Source organism: Tachyglossus aculeatus, chromosome 1 (genome assembly GCF_015852505.1).
Source record: "Tachyglossus aculeatus isolate mTacAcu1 chromosome 1, mTacAcu1.pri, whole genome shotgun sequence".
NCBI lineage: Eukaryota > Metazoa > Chordata > Mammalia > Monotremata > Tachyglossidae > Tachyglossus > Tachyglossus aculeatus.
In genome coordinates, this window is record NC_052066.1 from 64,626,567 (window position 1) to 64,645,458 (window position 18,892).

An 18,892-nucleotide genomic window follows, 5' to 3' on the forward strand; every position below is an offset into this window, starting at 1 on the left:
TAGAACAGTGCTTTGCACATAGTAAGCACTTAACAAATGCTATTATTATTATTATTATTATTATTATGTGTCAAACATTGGGTAAGTAAAAGTTAATTAGGTTGGACACAGTCTATGTGGGAAGAAGAACAGGTATTTAGTCTCCATTTTACAGTTAATAATGATGGTATTTGTTAAGCACTTACTATGTGTGAAGCAGTGTTCTAAGCACTATGAGGGGATACAGGGTGATCTGGTTGTCCCACGTGGGGCTCACAGTCTTAATCCCCACTTTACAGATGAAGGAACTACGGCACAGAAAAGTTAAGTGGCTTGCCCAAGGTCACACAGCTGACAAGTGGCGGAGCGGGATTCGAACCCATGACCTCTGACTCCCAAGCCCGGGCTCTTTCCACTGAGCCACACTGCTGGCATTTGTTAAGTGCTTACTATGTGCCAAGCACTGTTCTAAGCACTGGCGTAGATACAAGGTAATGAGGTTGTCCCACATGAGGCTCACAGTCTTAAGCCCCATTGGACAGATGAGGGAACTGAGGCACAGAGAAGTTAAGTGACTTGCCCAAGACCACACAGCAGACGAGTGGCGGAGCCGGGATTAGAACCCATGGCTTTTGTTGAGGGAACTAAGGTACAGAGAAGTTAAGTGTCTAGACTGTGAACTCGCTGTGGGCAGGACTGTGCTTGTGTTTTGTTATATTGTACTCTCCCAAGTGCTTAGTACAGTGCTTTGCACACAGTAAGCGCACAATAAATGATTGAATGAATGAAGAAGTGACCTGCCCAGGGTTGCACAGCAGGCAATTGGCCGAGCCGGAATTAGAACCCAGGTCCTCTGACTGAGACGCTCATGCTTTTTCCACCAGGCCATCACTGGCCCCTTCTAGACTGTGAGCCCGCTGTTGGGTAGGGACCGTCTCTATATGTAGCCAACTTGTACTTCCCAAGCGCTTAGTACAATGCTCTGCACACAGAAAGCGCTCAATAAATACAACTGAATGAATGAATGAATGGCATTTTGTACATAACAGTTCTGGATTGTGAGCCCACTGTTGGGTAGGGACCGTCTCTATATGTAGCCAACTTGTACTTCCCAACTGCTTAGTACAGTGCTCTGCACACAGTAAGCGCTCAATAAATACGACTGAATGAATGAATGAATGGCATTTTGTACATAACAGTTCTGGACTGTGAGCCCACTGTTGGGTAGGGACCGTCTCTATATGTTGCCAACTTGTACTTCCCAAGCGCTTAGTCCAGTGCTCTGCACACAGTAAGCGCTCAATAAATACGATTGATTGATTTAGCTTGGCAAAACAGGTGCAGGCACACCTGCCCCTCGATCTGAAGAGTCTAAGAGACCTCACCCAAAATCCAGAGTGTATTAAGAATGTCTGTCCGATATATTGTAGATTCTACGCGAGGTCACACGTGTCTCTATATGCTGTGGATTAGGGGTAGGGTTACATATCATCAATCGTATTTATTGAGCGCTTACTGTGTGCAGAGCACTGTACTAAGCGTATGCCTCCATATACTACAGATTTCGTGCATATATGTGTCGTCACACTCTGGATTTTGTGCGGGGTTGTTGTGTATGTCTGGATATACTATGGATTTTGGGTGGGATCGCATACATCATCATCAATCGTATTTATTGAGCGCTTACTATGTGTCCGCTTTGGATTTTGGGTGGGGTTGCGTATGTCAGAGAAGCAGCGTGGCGAAGAGGATAGAGCCACAGGCTTGAGGGTCAGAAGGTCATGGGTTCTAATGCCAGCTCTACCACTTGTCTGCTTAGTGACCGTGGGCAAGTCACTTCACTTCTCTGGGCCTCAGTTAGTTTACCTGGAAAATGGGGATTGAAACTGTGAGCCCCATTTGGGACGAAGGACTGTGTCCACCTTGATTTTCTTGTCTCCACCCCAGCACTTAGTACAGTGCCTGGGACAAAGTACGTGCCTGACAAATACCATCATTATTATTATTATTCCGTGGAATATACACATTGCAATAATAATAATGGCATTTATTAAGCACTTACTATGTGCAAAGCACTGTTCTAAGCGCTGGGGAGGTTACAGGGTGATCAGGTTGTCCCACCCGGGGGTTCACAGTCTTCATCCCCATTTTTACAGATGAGGTAACTGAGGCACAGAGAAGTTAAGTGACTTGCCCAAAGTCACACAGCTGACAACTGGCGGAGCCAGGATTTGAACCCATGACCTCTGATTCCAAAGCCCGTGCTCTTTTCCACTGAGCCACGCTGCATTGCAATAGAGAATTCCCCCTCCGGGCAGGTGCTCATCTACTTGGCACCCTCCACCCCTTCCCACCATAATTAGCTTAAGAACTGTCGCTCGGTTATCCGACAGACTACCGCTTTTCCCATCTTGTCGGCTGTGTGACTTTGGGCAAGTCACTTCACTTCTCTGGGCCTCAGTTCCCTCATCTGTCAAATGGGGATTAATACTGTGAGCCCTCCGTGGGACAACCTGATCACCTTGTATCCTCCCCAGCACTTAGAACAGTGCTTTGCGCATGTAAGTGTTTAACGAATGCAATTATTATTATTATTATCTTCTAAACTCTACTAATATCACATCCCCTCCAAGAGGCCTTTTTTATGGTATTTGTTTAGTGTTTACAGTTTGCCAAGTAATAATAATAATAATAATGATGATGGCATTTATTAAGCGCTTACTATGTGCAAAGCACTGTTTTAAACTCAGGGGAGGTTACAAGGTGATCAGGTTGTCCCTCGGGGGGCTCACAGTCTTAATCCCCATTTTACAGATGAGGTAACTGAGGCCCAGAGAAGTTAAGTGACTTGCCCAAAGTCACACAGCTGACAATTGGCAGAGCTGGGATTTGAACCCATGACCTCTGACTCCAAAGCCCATGCTCTTTTCCACTGAGCCATGCTGTGTCTCTAGTACTTCTCTAGTTCTCAAGTACTGTACTAAGCATGAATAATAATAATAATAATAATAATAATAATAATAATAATAATAATAATAATAATAATAATAATAGTATTTGTTAAGCGCTTACTGTGTGCCAAGCACTGTTCTAAGCACTGGGGTAGATACAGGGTAATCAGGTTGGCCCACGGCGGGCTCACAGTTTTAATCCCCATTTTACAGATGAGGTAACCGAGGCACAGAGAAGTGAAGTGACTTGCCCAAAGTCACACAGCTGAAGTGGCGGAGCCGGAATTAGAACCCATGACCTCTGACTCCCACGCCCGTACTCTTTCACTAAACCACGCTGCTTAGATACACACTAACCTATCAATCTTATTTTACTGAGCCCTCACCGTGTGCAGAGCACTGTACTAAGCACTTGGGAGAGTACAGTATAACAATGTAACAGACGCATTACCTGCCCACAGCGAGTTTACAATCTTGGACCCAGTCCGTGTCCCGTGTGAGGGTCACGGTCTTAATCCCCATTTTACAGATGAAGTCAATGAGGCCCAGAGAAGTTGAGTGACTTGTCCAAGGTCACACAGCAGAGATCAGGTTCTTCTAACCCCAAGGCCTGGGCTCCGTCCACTAGGTTACTCTGCTTCTCCTTCCCTAATTAACCCCCCATTACCCCACCCTATTCATCCCCACTTCCGCGTCACCTATATACCTTTGTGGCAACAAAGCCTGCCCTCTGAACCGGCGCTTAGAACAGTGCTGGGCACCTAGTAAGTGCTTAACATACCATAATAATAATAATAATAATAATAACTCTAGACTGTGAGCCCACTGTTGGGTAGGGACCATCTCTATATGTTGCCAATTTGTACTTCCCAAGCGCTTAGTACAGTGCTCTGCACACAGTAAGTGCTCAATAAATACGATTGAATGAACCAACTCCTGGCCTTCTGCGGCCTAACAGGCTAAAGCCCCTACGAAGCCCCTCCTTTCCTCTTCTCCCACTCCCTTCTGTATGTCCAAGCGCTTAGTACAGTGCTCTGCACACAGTAAGCGCTCAATAAATTTGATTGAATGAACGACCTCTTGGCCTTGTGCGGCGTTACAGGCTAAAGTCCCAACGAAGCCCCTCCTTTCCTCTTCTCCCACTCCCTTCTTTATGTTGCCAATTTGTACTTCCCAAGCGCTTAGTACAGTGCTCTGCACACAGTAAGCGCTCAATAAATACAATTGAATGAATGAATGAATTTAATACTTAGCCCACCCCCAGCCTCACCACATTTATGTCCATATCCTTATAGTCTGCCGCTCCCTAGCTGTAAGTGCTGTCCTCCCCAAAGCACTTGTATGTATCTGTACAGATTTATTACTCTATTTTATTTATTTATTTATTTTTAATTTTTATTTATTTATTTATGTTATTGATGGTGTGTATATAGCTATAATTCTATTTATTCTGATGGTATTGACACTTGTTTTGTTTTGTCGTCTGTCTCCCCCTTCTAGACTGTGAGCCCGTTGTTGGGTAGGGACCGTCTCTATATGTTGCCGACTTGTACTTTCCGAGCGCTTAGTACAGTGCTCTGCACACAGTAAGAGCTCAGTAAATGCGATTGAATGAATGAATGAATAATTTACTTGACTGTCTGTCTCCCCTACTAGACGGTAAGATCCTGGTGGGCAGGGATCATGCCTACCAACTCTATTGTAACATACTCTCCCAAGCGCTTAGTACAGTGCTGTGCACACAGTGAGCCCTCAATAGAGAAGCAGTGCGGCCTAGTGGATGAGCCCGCTGTTGGGTAGGGACCGTCTCTATATGTTGCCAACTTGTAATAATAATAATGATGACATTTATTAAGCGCTTACTATGTACAAAGCACTCTTCTAAGCGCTGGGGAGATTACAAGGCAATCAGGTTGTCCCACAGGGGCTCACAATCTTAATCCCCATTTTACAGATGAGGTAACTGAGTCACAAAGAAGTGAAGTGACTCGCCCAAAGTAACACAGCTGACAATTGGCGGAGCCGGGATTTGAACCCGCGTCCTCTGACTCCAAAGCCCTGGCTCTTTCCACTGAGCCACGCTGCTTCTCTTACTTGTACTTCCCAAGCGCTTAGTACAGTGCTCTGCACACAGTAAGTGCTCAATAAATACGATTGAATGAATGAATGAATGAATGAATGAAGCATGGGCCTGACAGTCAGAAGGTCCTGAGTTCTAATCCTTCTCCACCACTTGTCTGCTGTGTGACCTTGGGCAAGTCACTTAATTTTGCTAAGCCTCAGTTACCTCACATGTAAAAAGGGTCCTTAGACTGTGAGTCCCACGTGGGACGTGGACTGTGTCTGACCTGATTACTTCCTATGTGCCCCAATGCTTAGAACAGTGCCTCGCACATAGTAAGTGTTTAACAAATGCCATAAAGCAAACGAAAACTAAACAAAAAAATAAAATAAACGCCATTGATCGGATGAGGATTGATCAGAGGGGGTGATCTTGGCGACCAAACCAGGCATTTGACTTGATCTGTTTTCCTTGTAGGATGCATCCATCGCTCACAGATTCCACATGATGCGGGAGAAACATCCTGAAAAGTTCAACAGCAGGTAAAGTTCTGGCCGACGCTGCCCCCCAAACCCAGTCTTCCTCTCCATCCCCCTCACCCCGCTCCCCAATATCCATCTCTGATCAGTAAATCGCCTCTCTGGCGGTTGGATCCGGCTCGGGCCGTGGGAAAAGAGGTAATTTAGTTTATTGATCACTGTAGGATTTGCTAGACACTTCCCAATAAAGGCCATACACTGTACTCAGCGCCGGGAGCGATGCTAAATCCTCAGGTTGGACAGGGAAGAGGCCTTGTCCCCCATAAGCTCTTTGGCCTAAGGAGGAGGGAGAAGGAGTCACTTTTGTTAAAATGGTACTTGTAAAGCGCCTATTATTTTCCAAGCACTGTACTAAGCGCTAATTTGGTTGGACACCATCCCTGCCCCTCTTGGAGCTCACAATCTAAGCAGGAGAGAGAACCATATTTTTAAAAAAAATTAAACATCTATTACGTGCCAGGCACTGTACTAAGCCCCCGTCGCCCCCTTCTAGACTGTGAGCCCACTGTTGGGTAGGGACCGTCTCTAGATGTTGCCAACTTGGACTTCCCAAGCGCTTAGTACAGTGCTCTGCACACAGTAAGCGCTCAATAAATACGATTGAAGGAAGGAAGGTAGTGACATGACGCGATGTCGCCCCACCTGCTCCCAGGGAATTGTTCCTGGCATGGGATTAGCCCTTGATGCTGGAAGAAAGGCTTTTGTTTCTAGACTGCGAGCCTGCTGTTGGGTAGGGACCGTCTCTATATGTTGCCAACTTGTACTTCCCAAGCGCTTAGTACAGTGCTCTGCACACAGTAAGCGCTCAATGAATACGATTGAATGAATGAATGAATTTCCAAGAAGAACCAAAGGGAAAAAATGTTCACAAACGCGGCTTGGCCTGGTTGGGAGATTGGTTTTCCCCACTGAGCAAAGGATTAGTGAGCCGGAACCCGGGGAACAGGAGAGAAGGGGTTTGCTTCATGCCTGGGAGTCTGTTCTTGGAGGCAAATCGCTTCCCTGGAGATCATCTGTTCTTCCCAGAATCCACTCCCCTATCCTGCCCTATTCATTCCCTATTCATTCATTAGCGAAGCAGCGTGGCTCAGTGGAAAGAGCCCGGGCTTTGGAGTCAGAGGTCATGGGTTCAAACCCCGGCTCCGCCACTTGTCGGCTGTGTGACTTTGGGCAAGTCACTTCACTTCTCTGGGCCTCAGTTCCCTCATCTGACAAATGGGGATGAAAACTGTGAGCCCCACCTGGGACAACCTGATCACCTTGTAACCTGAACAGTGCTTTGCACATGGTAAGCGCTTAACAAATGCCATTATTATTATTGTTATTATTGTTATTATTCCCTAGGCTTCCCTCCTGGATCCAGTCATTTAAAGAGGAATCCAGTGGAAGAAATAGAGGATCCAGGAGGGGATAGATGGGGTCTTCAATCTGTTCCCTACTTGCAGCAGAGGGCAGCCGTGCTGGGAAAGTAGGGCAGTCACTATCAGCTATTCCTCTTCTCTCTCCCACTCATTCACTCATTCGATCGTATTTATTGAGCGCTTACTGTGTGCAGAGCACTGTACTAAGCGTTTATCCCTGACCTGTTCCCATAATAATAATAATAATGGCATTTATTAAGCACTTACTATGTGCAAAGCACTGTTCTAAGCACTTGGGAGGTTACAAGCCGATCAGGTTATCCCACTGGGGGCTCACAGTCTTCATCCCCATTGTACAGATGAGGGAACTGAGACACAGAGAAGTGAAGTGACTAGCCCAAAGTCACACAGCTGACAATTGGCAGAGCTGGGATTCGAACCCATGACCTCTGACTCCAAAGCCCGTGCTCTTTATTACTCTATTACTTTATTTATTGATTTATTTTACTTGTACATATCTATTCTATTTATTTTGTTTTGTTAATATGTTTTGTTTTGTTCTCTGTCTCCCCCTTCTAGACTGTGAACCCACTGTTGGGTAGGGACCGTCTCTATATGTTGCCAACTTGTACTTCCCAAGCGCTTAGTACAGTGCTCTGCACACAGTAAGCGCTCAATAAATACGATTGATTGATTGATTGATTGATTGATTGATTTCCACTGAGCCACGCTGCTTCTCTAGACCCTCCCCTATTGTTTTCTTGCACCCAAAGGCCCCCAGCAGTCTCCTGCCACATAGGCCCTAGTCTGGATTGATGAAATGAATGATTGTAAATTCGTCGTGGGCAGAGAATGTGTCTTTTATATTGTTCATTCATTACTTCAATCGTATTTATTGAGCACTTACTGTGTGCAGAGCACTGTACTAGGCGCTGGGGAAGTGCAAGTTGCCAACATATAGAGATGGGTTCTATTGTACTCTCCCAAGCGCTTAGTACGGTGCCCTGCACACAGCGTGGCTCAGTGGAAAGAGCACGGACTTGGGAGTCAGAGGTCGTGGGTTCGAATCCCGGCTCCACCACAAGTCTTGATGAGAAGCAGCGTGGCTCAGTGGAAAGAGCCCGGGCTTTGGAGTCAGAGGTCATGGGTTCGAATCCCGGCTCCACCACAAGTCTGCTGTGTGACCTTGGGCAAGTCACTTAACTTCTCTGAGCCTCAGTTACCTCATCTGTAAAAATGGGGATTAAGACTGTGAGCCCCACGTGGGACAACTTGATCACATTGTATCCCCCCAGCGCTTAGAACAGTGCTTTGCACATAGTAAGCGCTTAACAAATGCCATCATTATTATTATTATTATTATTATTAACAGCTATGTGACTCTGGGCAAGTCACTTAACTTCTTAGGGCCTCAGTTACCTCATCTGTAAAATGGGGATTAGGACTGTGAGCCCCATGGGGGACAACCTCATTGCCTTCTATCTCCCCCAGCACTTAGAACAGTGCTTGGTACATAGTAAGCGCTTAACAAATACCAAAATTATTATTATTATTATTTTTTTTTTTTTTTTTCCCTGGCTGGGTTAAATCTAGCACTGGAACATATTAGGAACCATGGCGGTTTTCTTAGTTGTTGCGTTTCCCTTATTCCTCTGTGCCGTCTCACTACTCTTCCCTTCATTATTAAGAGAAACCTCCCCACCCCCAGTCTCCACACACACAGCGGGAAAGCTTTTTTTCCTGGGGGATGTCAGGGAAAAAATTGTCAACCACTCACCTGGAGACATTATCGGGAGCACAGTCATTTTTTTTTTTTCAAATGGTATTTGTTAAGCGCTTACTATGTGCCAGCCAATACAAGCTAATTCATTCTTTCATTCCATCGTATTTATTGAGCGCTTACTGTGTGCAGAGCACTGTACTAAGCGCTTGGGAAGAGTAAAGCAGTTATAACGCTATATCTTAAAAATATATATTTTTCCAAACTAAACTGTCACCAAGCTAAACAGGTTGGATACAGGCCAGGTCCCATGTGGGGCTCACAATCAATCAATCAATCGTATTTATTGAGCATTTACTGTGTGCAGAGCACTGTACTAAGCGCTTGGGAAGTACAAGTTGGCAACATATAGAGACGGTCCCTACCCAACAGAGGGCTCGCAGTCTAGAAGGGGGAGACAGACAACAAAACGAAACATATTAACAAAATAAAATAAGTAGAATAGATATGTACAAGTAAAATAAATAAAAAATAAATAAATAAAAGTCACACTTGTCTGCTGTGTGACTTCGGGCGAGTCACTTAACATCTCTGGGTCTCAGTTCCCTCATCTGTAAAATGGGGATGAAGACTGGGAGCCCCATGTGGGACAACCTGTCTCCCCTGGTAGACCGTAAGCTCCTAGTTTGGATCTTGGTATTGGATCCAATACCTTTTGTATTGGACGCTCCCAAGCCTTTAGTAAAGTGCTCTGGCATAGTAAGTGCTTAGAGCAGTGCTTGGCACATAGCAAGCGCTTAACAAATGCCACCATTATTATTACTATTGTAATGATTATTATGATCATTATTATTATCTCCCTAGTAGACAACCCTGAAGTTTAGGGCACTGGTTCTGCGGAGAGAAGAGCAGCCCAGAGCGGTATCTGTCAACAGGGTCGACCTCACGCACACACTCAGTACTCCTCACGTGGGACTAAAAGGACCACCTTCCACGTTCCCTCACAATCTTAATCCCATTTTACAGATGCGGTAACTGAGGCACCAAGAAGCTAAGTGACTTGCCCAAAGTCACGCGGCAGACAAGTGGTGGAGCTGGGATGAGAACCCAGGTCCTTCTGACTTCTAGCTCCATTCTCTATCCAGTAGGCCCTGCTGCTTCTCCTTAGAGGGAAGGATTTAGGTGAGGAGGAAAGGGTCAGAATAGCAGCATGGCCTAGTGGATAGAATTCAGGCCTGGGGCTCAGAAGGTCATGGGTTCTAATCCCGGCTCCTCCACTTCATTCACTCGTTCAATCGTATTTATTGAGCGCTTACTGTGTGCAGAGCACTGTACTATCAATCAATCAATCGTATTTATTGAGTGCTTACTATGTGCAGAGCACTGTACTAAGCGCTTGGGAAGTACAAATTGGCAACACATAGAGACAGTCCCTACCCAACAGTGGGCTCACAGTCTAAAAGGGGGAGACACTTAGTAAAACTTACTTACACTTAGTAAAACTTACTTTTACTTAGTAAAAGTACTAAGCGCTTGGGAAGTCCAAGTTGGCAACATATAGAGACGGTCCCTACCCCACATTGTCTGCTGTGTGACCTTGGGCAAGTCACTTCACTTCTCTGGACCTCAGTTACCTCATCTGTAAAATGGGGATCAAGAGTGTGAGCCAATCAATCAATCAATCGTATTTATTAAGCGCTTACTGTGTGCAGAGCACTGTACTAAGCGCTTGGGAAGTCCAAGTTGGCAACATATAGAGATGGTCCCTACCCCACATTGTCTGCTGTGTGACCTTGGGCAAGTCACTTCACTTCTCTGGACCTCAGTTACCTCATCTGTAAAACGGGGATCGAGAGTGTGAGTCAATCAATCAATCAATCGTATTTATTGAGCGCTTACTGTGTGCAGAGCACTGTACTAAGCGCTTGGGAAGTCCAAGTTGGCAACATATAGAGACGGTCCCTACCCCACATTGTCTGCTGTGTGACCTTGGGCAAGTCACTTCACTTCTCTGGACCTCAGTTACCTCATCATCATCATCAATCGTATTTATTGAGCACTTACTGTGTGCAGAGCACTGTACTAAGCGCTTGGGAAGTACAAATTGGCAACATATAGAGACAGTCCCTACCCAGCAGTGGGCTCACAGTCTAAAAGGGGGAGACAAAACCAAACATACTACAAAATAAAATAGAATAGATATATACAAGTAAAATAAATAAATAAATAAATAGAGTAATAAATATGTACAAACATATATACATATATGCAGGTGCTGTGGGGAAGGGAAGGAGGTAAGATGGGGGGATGGAGAGGAGGACGAGGATCGAGAGCGTGTCAGTCAATCAATCAATCGTATTTATTGAGCGTTTACTGTGTGCAGAGCACTGTACTAAGCGCTTGGGAAGTACAAGTTGGCAACATATAGAGACGGTCCCTACCCAACAGTGGGCTCACAGTCGAGAAGGGACTAGAGTCCCATGTGGGACAGGGACTGTGTCCAACCCAAGTTGCTTGTACCCACCCGAACACGTAGTACAGTGCCTGGCATATAGTAAGGCTTAGAAAATATCACAATTATTATTATTATTATAGTCAGAGGTGGGGGAGAAACTCCAGAGCCACGAGGAGGAGAGTCCAGGTTAGACATGAAGGGAACCGCCAATAAGCTGGTGTCTACCAGGAAAGAAAGAAAGGTCAGGAGAGTGGACGGGCACACAAAAGAGCTCCTAAGGGAAGGATGGTTCGGAAGGGTGGTGACCTCTGTGCTTAATTTGGGAACAATTCAAGGTCAGGAGCAGGCCAGGATCTATTTTAAGATTCTCTGACGCAGCTACTGTTGCTGGAGAAATTCTTAACTAAGGAAATATCAGTGTGCCTGAGAGTCCTGCCCCTTAAATGAAGCAGTGTGGACTAGTGGATAGACCACAGGCCCGGGAGTCAAGGGACATAAGCCACTTGTCTGCTGTGTGTGTTTGGGCGAGTCGCTTCACTTCTCTGTGCTTCAGTTACCTCGTCTGTAAAATGGGGATTAAGACCGTAAGTGCCATGCGGGACAGGGACTGTATCCAACCTGATTGGGGAAGCAGCGTGGCTCGGTGGAAAGAGTCCGGACTTGGGAGTCATCATCATCATCAATCGTATTTATTGAGCGCTCACTGTGTGCAGAGCACTGTACTAAGCGCTTGGGAAGTACAAGTTGGCAACATATAGAGACGGTCCCTACCCAGTAGTGGGCTCACAGTCTACAAGGGGGAGACAGAGAACAAAACCAAACATACTAACAAAATAAAATAAATAGAATAGATATGTACAAGTAAAATAAATAAATAGAGTAATAAATATGTACAAATATATATACATATATACAGGTATATATGTTGGAGGTCATGGGTTCTAATCCCAGCTCCCCCACATGTCTGCTGTGTGATCTTGGGCAAGTCACTTAACTTCTCAGAGCCTCAGTTCCCTCATCTGTAAAATGGGGATTAAGACTGTGAGCCCCACGTGGGACAACCTGATCATCTTGTACCCCCCCCCCCCAGCACTTAGAACAGTGCTTTGCACATAGTAAGCGCTTAACAAATGCCATCATTATTTAATTATGATTTATTTATTTAGAACAGAGCTTGGCACATAATAAGCATTTAACAAATACTATTGTTCTTCTTATTATTACTGTTATGGAACCAGCAATAGTGGAGACTTGTTATTACCATGGGGAATCAATCAATCAATCATATTTACTGGGCGCTAACTGTGTGCAGAGCACTGTACTAAGTAATTGGCACACAATAAGCATTTAATAAATACTGTCGTTATTCTTATTCTTATTGTTATGGAACCAGCAATATTTGAGACTTGTTATAGTAATAGTAATAATAATAATGGAATTTGTTAAGCGCTCACTCTGTGTAAAGCACTGTTCTAAGCGCTGGGGAGGATACAAGGTGATCAGGTTGTCCCACATGGGGCTTACAGTCTTAATCCCCATTTTGCAGATGAGGGAACTGAGGCACAGAGAAGTTAAGTGACTTGCCGAAAGTCACACAGCTGACAAGTGGTGGAGCTGGGATTTGAACCCATGACCTCTGACTCCCAAGCCCGGGTTCTTTCCACTGAGCCACGCTGCTATCACCATGGGGAATCAATCAATCATTCATATTTACTAAGCGCTTACTATTTGCAGAGAAATGTACTTAGCACTTGGAAGAGTACACCATGACAATATAACAGACACGTTACCCGCCCACCGTGAGTTTATAGTCTAGAAGAGGAGACGGACATTCATATAAATAAATTCCAGATAATAATAATAAGAAGAAGAATGGTATTTGTTAATCAATCAATCAATCATATTTATTGAGCACTTACTGTGTGCAGAGCACTGTACTAAGCACTTGGTAAGTACAAGTTGGCAACATAAGGGCCAACTTAAGTGCTTACTATGTGCCAAGCACTTGTTCTAACCACTGGGGTAGATAAAAGGTCAGCAGGTTTTCCCACGTGGGGCTCACAGTCGTATTCTCCATTATACGGATGAGGTCACTGAGGCCCAGAGAAGTGAAGTAACTTGTCCAAAGTCACCCAGCTGACAAGTGGCAGAGGTGGAATTGGAACCCATGACCTCTGACACCCAAGCCCGGACTCTTTCCACTAAGATAAGTGCTGGGACCTGAGGAAGGGGGGGTGAATGAAGAGTGCCAAACCCACTCCTCCAAACATTATTCACTCATTCATTCATTCGTTCATTTGTTCATTCATTCATTCATTCAATCGTATTTATTGAGCGCTTACTGTGTGCAGAGCACTGTACTAAGCACTTGTAAAGTACAATTCGGCAACATATAGAGACAGTTCATACCGAACAGTGGACTCACAGTCTAGAAGGGGAAGACAGCAAAATAAAATAAGTAGACAGGTGTCAATACTCTCTCCCCCTCGTCCCCCTCCCCATCCCCCCCATCTTATCTCCTTCGCTTCCCCACAGCACTTGTATATATGTATATATGTTTGTACATATTTATTACTCTATTTATTTTACTTGTACATATCTATTCTATTTATTTTATTTTGTTAATACGTTTGGTTTTGTTCTCTGTCTCCCCCTTCTAGACTGTGAGCCCACTGTTGGGTAGGGACTGTCTCTACATGTTGCCAACTTGTACTTCCCAAGCACTTAGTACAGTGCTCTGCACACAGTAAGCGCTCAATAAATACAATTGATTGATTGATTGATTGAATACCATCACAATAACTAGAATTATAGGTACATACACATCATTAATAAAATAGAGTAATAAATATGTACAAATATACACAAGTGCTGTGGGGAGGGGGAGGGGGTAGGACAGAGGGAGGGAGTGAGGGCGATGGGGAGGGGAGGAGGAAGAGAGGGAAAGGGGAGAAGGCTTCCTGGAGGAGGTGAGCTCTCAGTAGGCTTTGAAGGGAGAAAGAGAGCTAGTTTGGCGGATGCGAGGAGGGCGGTCATTCCAGGCCAGGGGAAGGACGTGGGCCGGGGGTCGACGACGGGACGGGAGAGAACGAGGCCCAGTGAGGAGGTTAGCGGCAGCCCTTGGATCTGGCTAGCTGGGCCCTCCTCCACTCCCCCTGCTTCAATCAATCAATGATATTTTTTGAGCACTTACCGTGTGCTGAGCACTGTACAAAGCACTCGCGAGAGTAGAATACGAAAGAGTAGGAAGACACAATCCCTATCCACAGGCTTTCTGGAGTTTCCAAATCCTACCTCCTTCCCTTCCCCACAGCACCTGTATATATGTATATATGGTTGTACATATTTATTACTCTATTTATTTATTTATTTATTTATTTTACTTGTACATATCTATCCTATTTATTTTATTTTGTTGGTATGTTTGGTTTTGTTCTCTGTCTCCCGCTTTTAGACTGTGAGCCCACTGTTGGGTAGGGACTGTCTCTGTGTGTTGCCAATTTGTACTTCCCAAGTGCTTAGCACAGTGCTCTGCACATAGTAAGCATTCAATAAATACGATTGATGATGATGATGATGATGATGATGATAATAGACACAGGTTGGTGGCAGCGAAGTCCTGGGGCAGTCACGGCCCCGGGGGAGCAACCGTCATCCCCAGAATGCCAGTCTGTGATGGTGGCGGTGCCAGTCCTGGGGTGTGAGCTGTTGTGCCCAGCCTCGCCCCACCATCCTTTCCCGGCCAGGAAGGGAGCAATGCACTTGTTTATCTGCACCCTGTAAGCACTCAGTAAATAGGATTGACTCAATAGAGCACAAGCCTGAGAGTCAGAAGGTCATGGGTTCTAATTCCGGCTCTGCCACTTGTCGGCTGTGTGACCTTGGGCCAGTCACTTCACTTCTCTAGGCCTCAGTTCCCTCATCTGTAATAATAATAATCATAATAATCGTAATAATGGCATTTGTTAAGTGCTTACTATGTGCAAAGCACTGTTCTAAGTGCTGGGGGGATACAAGGTGATCAGGTTGGCCCACGGGGGGCTCACAGAATAATAATCATGACATTTGTTAAGCGCTTACTATGTGCAAAGCACTGTTCTAAGCACTGGGGGGATACAAGGTGATCAGGTTGTCCCACATGGGGCTCATGGTCTTAATCCCCATTTTACAGATAAGGGAACCGAGGCACAGAGAAGTTAAGTGACTTGCCCAAAGTCCCACAGCTGAGAATTGGCGGAGCAGGGATTTGAACCCATGACCTCTGACTCCAAAGCCCGGGCTCTTTCCACTGAGCCACACCGCTTCTGTAAAGTGGGGATTGAGGCTGTGAGCCCCACAGGGGACGAGGACCGCATCCAACCTGATTTGTTTGTATCTACCCCAGTGTTTAGTACAGTGCTTGGCACATAATAAGCTCTTAACAAATACCATAATTAGCGTGGCTCAGTGGAAAGAGCCTGGGTTTGGGAGTCAGAGGTCATGGGTTTGAATCCCGGCTGTGCCACTTGTCTGCTGTGTGACTTTGGGCAAGTCACTTCACTTCTCTGGGCCTCGGTTCCCTCATCTGGAAAATGGGGAAGAAGACTGTGAGCCCCCCGTGGGATAACCTGATCACCTTGTAACCTCCCCAGTACTTAGAACAGTGCTTGGCACATAGTAAGCACTTAATAAATGCCATCGTCATCATCATCAATCATTATTATTATTGACGGACTAACTTTCAGAGGCTCCTCCTCCCTGCTCTCCGGGCCCCACTGAGGGAACCCTTAGGACTTCAGTCTACCCACATTGTCAGGGTATTCATTCGATCGTATTTATTGAGCGCTTACTGTGTGCAGAGCACTGTACTAAGCCCTTGGGAAGTACAAGTTGGCACCATATAGAAACGGTCCCTGCCCTTGTTGGGTCCTGGCTTCCCCCCTCTCCACCCCTTTTTTCACGTGATGCACCTGAAACTGCGTCTCTCTGTGGCTGCAGAGGGGAGAGGAGAGGATACAGGAGAAGCATCATCATCATCTATCATCTATTGCATTTATTGAGCGCTTACTATGTGCAGAGCACTGTACTAAGCACTTGGGAAGTACAAATTGGCAACATATAGAGACAGTCCCTACCCGAGAGTGGGCTCACAGTCTAAAAGGGGGAGACAGAGAACAAAACCAAACATACTAACAAAATAAAATAAATAGAATAGATATGCACTAGTAAAATAAATGAATAAATAAATAGAGTAATAAATATGTACAAACAGTGATGGGGAGTCAGGAGAGGGGAAAGGGGAAGGAATATCATTTTCCTCTTCCATGGCATAGAGGATAGAAAGCGGCCCTGGGAGTCAGAAGGTCATGGGTTCTAATCCCGACTCTGCCGCATGTGTGCTGTGTGACTTCTCTGGGCCTCAGTTACCTCATCTGGAGAATGGGGATTGAGACTGTAAGCCCCATGTAGGACAGGGACTATGTCCAACCCAATTTGCTTGTATCCACCCCAGCGCTTAGTACAGCGACTGGCATACAGTAAGCGCTTAACAAATACCATAATTATTATTATTCCCTTCTGCCCATCTCTTCTCTCCTCATCCTCCCTTGTTCTTCCTTTCTCTTGGCCCTCCCCATTACCTGTTTTCCCTCCCCCCTCCTCTTTTCATCTTGAGAAGCAGCATGGCTCAGTGGAAGGAGCTCGGGCTTTGGAGTCAGAGGTCATGGGTAAAAATTCCAGCTCCACCAATTGTCAGCTGTGTGACTTTGGACAAGTCACTTTACTTCTCTGTGCCTCAGTTACCTCATCTGTAAAATGGGGATTAAGACTGTGAGCCCCCTATGGGACAACCTGATCCCCTTGTAACCGCCCCAGCGCTTAGAACAGTGCTTTGAACTAAGTGCTTAATAAATGTCATCATTTATTTATTTATTTATTTGCCTTCTTCCTCCTCCCTTTCCCTTTCTCCTCTCCCTTCCACCCCAAACCTCTTTCCCATCGTTCCCTACCAACACTTCTTGCTTCCCTCCCCACTTCCCTGAGGCCAGTTACCATGGGGAGAGGGATCAGGGGCTGCAGGCCGAAAAGGTAGATTGTGAGAAGAGGCAGCCCTCATGGAGGGAGGGAGAGAGGGAAGGTGGGGGAATCTATGGCTTCAAGGCAGTGGCCACCAATGGCCACCAGTGCCCCCCCCCCTCCCCCAGCCCCGGGTGTTGCATGTCGGGAAGCAGCGTGGCTCAGTGGAAAGAGCCCGGGCTTTGGAGTCAGAGGTCAGGGGTTCAAGTCCCGGCTCCGCCAATTGTCAGCTGTGTGACTTTGGGCAAGTCACTTAACTTCTCTGGGCCTCAGTTACCTCAACTGTAAAATGGGGATTAAGACTGTGAGCCCCCTGTGGGACAACCTGATTACCTTGTATCCCCCCAGCGCTTAGAACAGTGCTTTGCACATAGTAAGCGCTTAATAAATACCATTATTATTATTATTATTATTATTATGTCTTGCAGAGTTAATCAATCAGTCAGTCGTATTTATTGAACCCCTACCATGTGCAGAGTGCTGTCCTAAGCTCTTGGGAGCCTACCACAGTAGTAGAATCACTCATCCTATCCCGACTGATTATTTCATCAGCCTCCTTTCTGACCTCCCAAACTCCTGCCCCTCCCCACTTCAGTCCACACTTCACTCTGCTGCCCGGATTATCTTTCTACCGAAACGTTCAGGACTCGTCACCCCGCTCCTCAAAAATCTCCAGTAGCTGTCTATCAACTTCTGCATCAAACAAAAACTCCTCACCATTTGTTTTGAAGCTTTCCCGTTTCACCTTGTCCCTTCTTACCTCACCTCTCTTCTCTCCTTCTCCATCCCAGCCAGCACCCTCTGCTCCTCTGGTGCTAACCTTCTCACTGTGCCTTGTTTTCCCCTGTCCCGCCATCGACCCCTGGACCATGTCCTGCCTCTGGCCTGGAATGCCCTCCCTCCTCAAATCCTCCAGACAATTACTCTCCCCCGCCTTCAAAGCCTTATTGAAGGCCCATCTTCTCCCAGAGGCCTTCCCAAAGCCCCACTCTCTGGCCTGGAATGCCCTCCCTCCTCAAATCCGCCAGACAATTACTCTCCCCCACCTTCAAAGCCTTATTGAAGGCCCATCTCCTCCCAGAAGCCTTCCCAAAGCCCCACTTTTCCTCATCTCTCACTCCCTTCTGTGTCACCCTTGACTTGCTCCCGTTGCTCTTCCCCCCATCCCAACCCCACAGCACTTATGTAGAGCACTTATTGTACCTATCTGTAATTTAATTTATTTGTATTGATGTCTGTCTCCCCCCCACCTAGACTGTAAGCTCATTGTGGTCAGCAACTGTCACTGTTTATTGTTGAATTGTACTTTCCCAAGTGCTTAGTACAGTGCTCTGCACACAGTGAGTGCTCAATAAATATGATTGAATGAATGAATGAATTACCATGTATCTAACCCATCACTTAGCGTGGCACATAGTAAGCACTTAGCAGATACCATAATTATTACTCATGCTTATCTAGTGCTTAGTGTGTTCAGAAAACTGTACCAAGTGCTCGGGAGAGTACAGTATCAATAATCTCGGATAACATTAGTTAATCAACCAATTAGCAGCAATAATAATAATAATAATAATGATAATGATGGTATTTGTTAAGTGCTTACTATGTGCCAAGCACTGTTCTAAGCGCTGAGGGAGATAAAAGGTTATCAGGGTCTCCCAAGTGGGGGTCACAGTCTTAATCCCCATTTTCCAGATGAGGGAACTGAGGCACAGAGAAGTTAAGTGACTTGCCCAAAGTCACACAGCTGACAAGTGGTGGAGCCAGAATT

The 18,892-nt window shown here is 45.8% G+C and overlaps 1 protein-coding gene across 1 annotated transcript in view; it reads left to right on the top strand.

Moving 5' to 3' along the window:
• DGKG (diacylglycerol kinase gamma) overlaps positions 1-18,892 on the top strand; it is a 459,919-nt gene that overhangs the window by 254,181 nt on the left and 186,846 nt on the right. Inside the window, exon 21 of the mRNA XM_038750502.1 lies at positions 5,470-5,534. Coding sequence (XP_038606430.1) covers positions 5,470-5,534 — 65 coding nt within the window. The remainder of the gene's footprint in view (positions 1-5,469; positions 5,535-18,892) is intronic.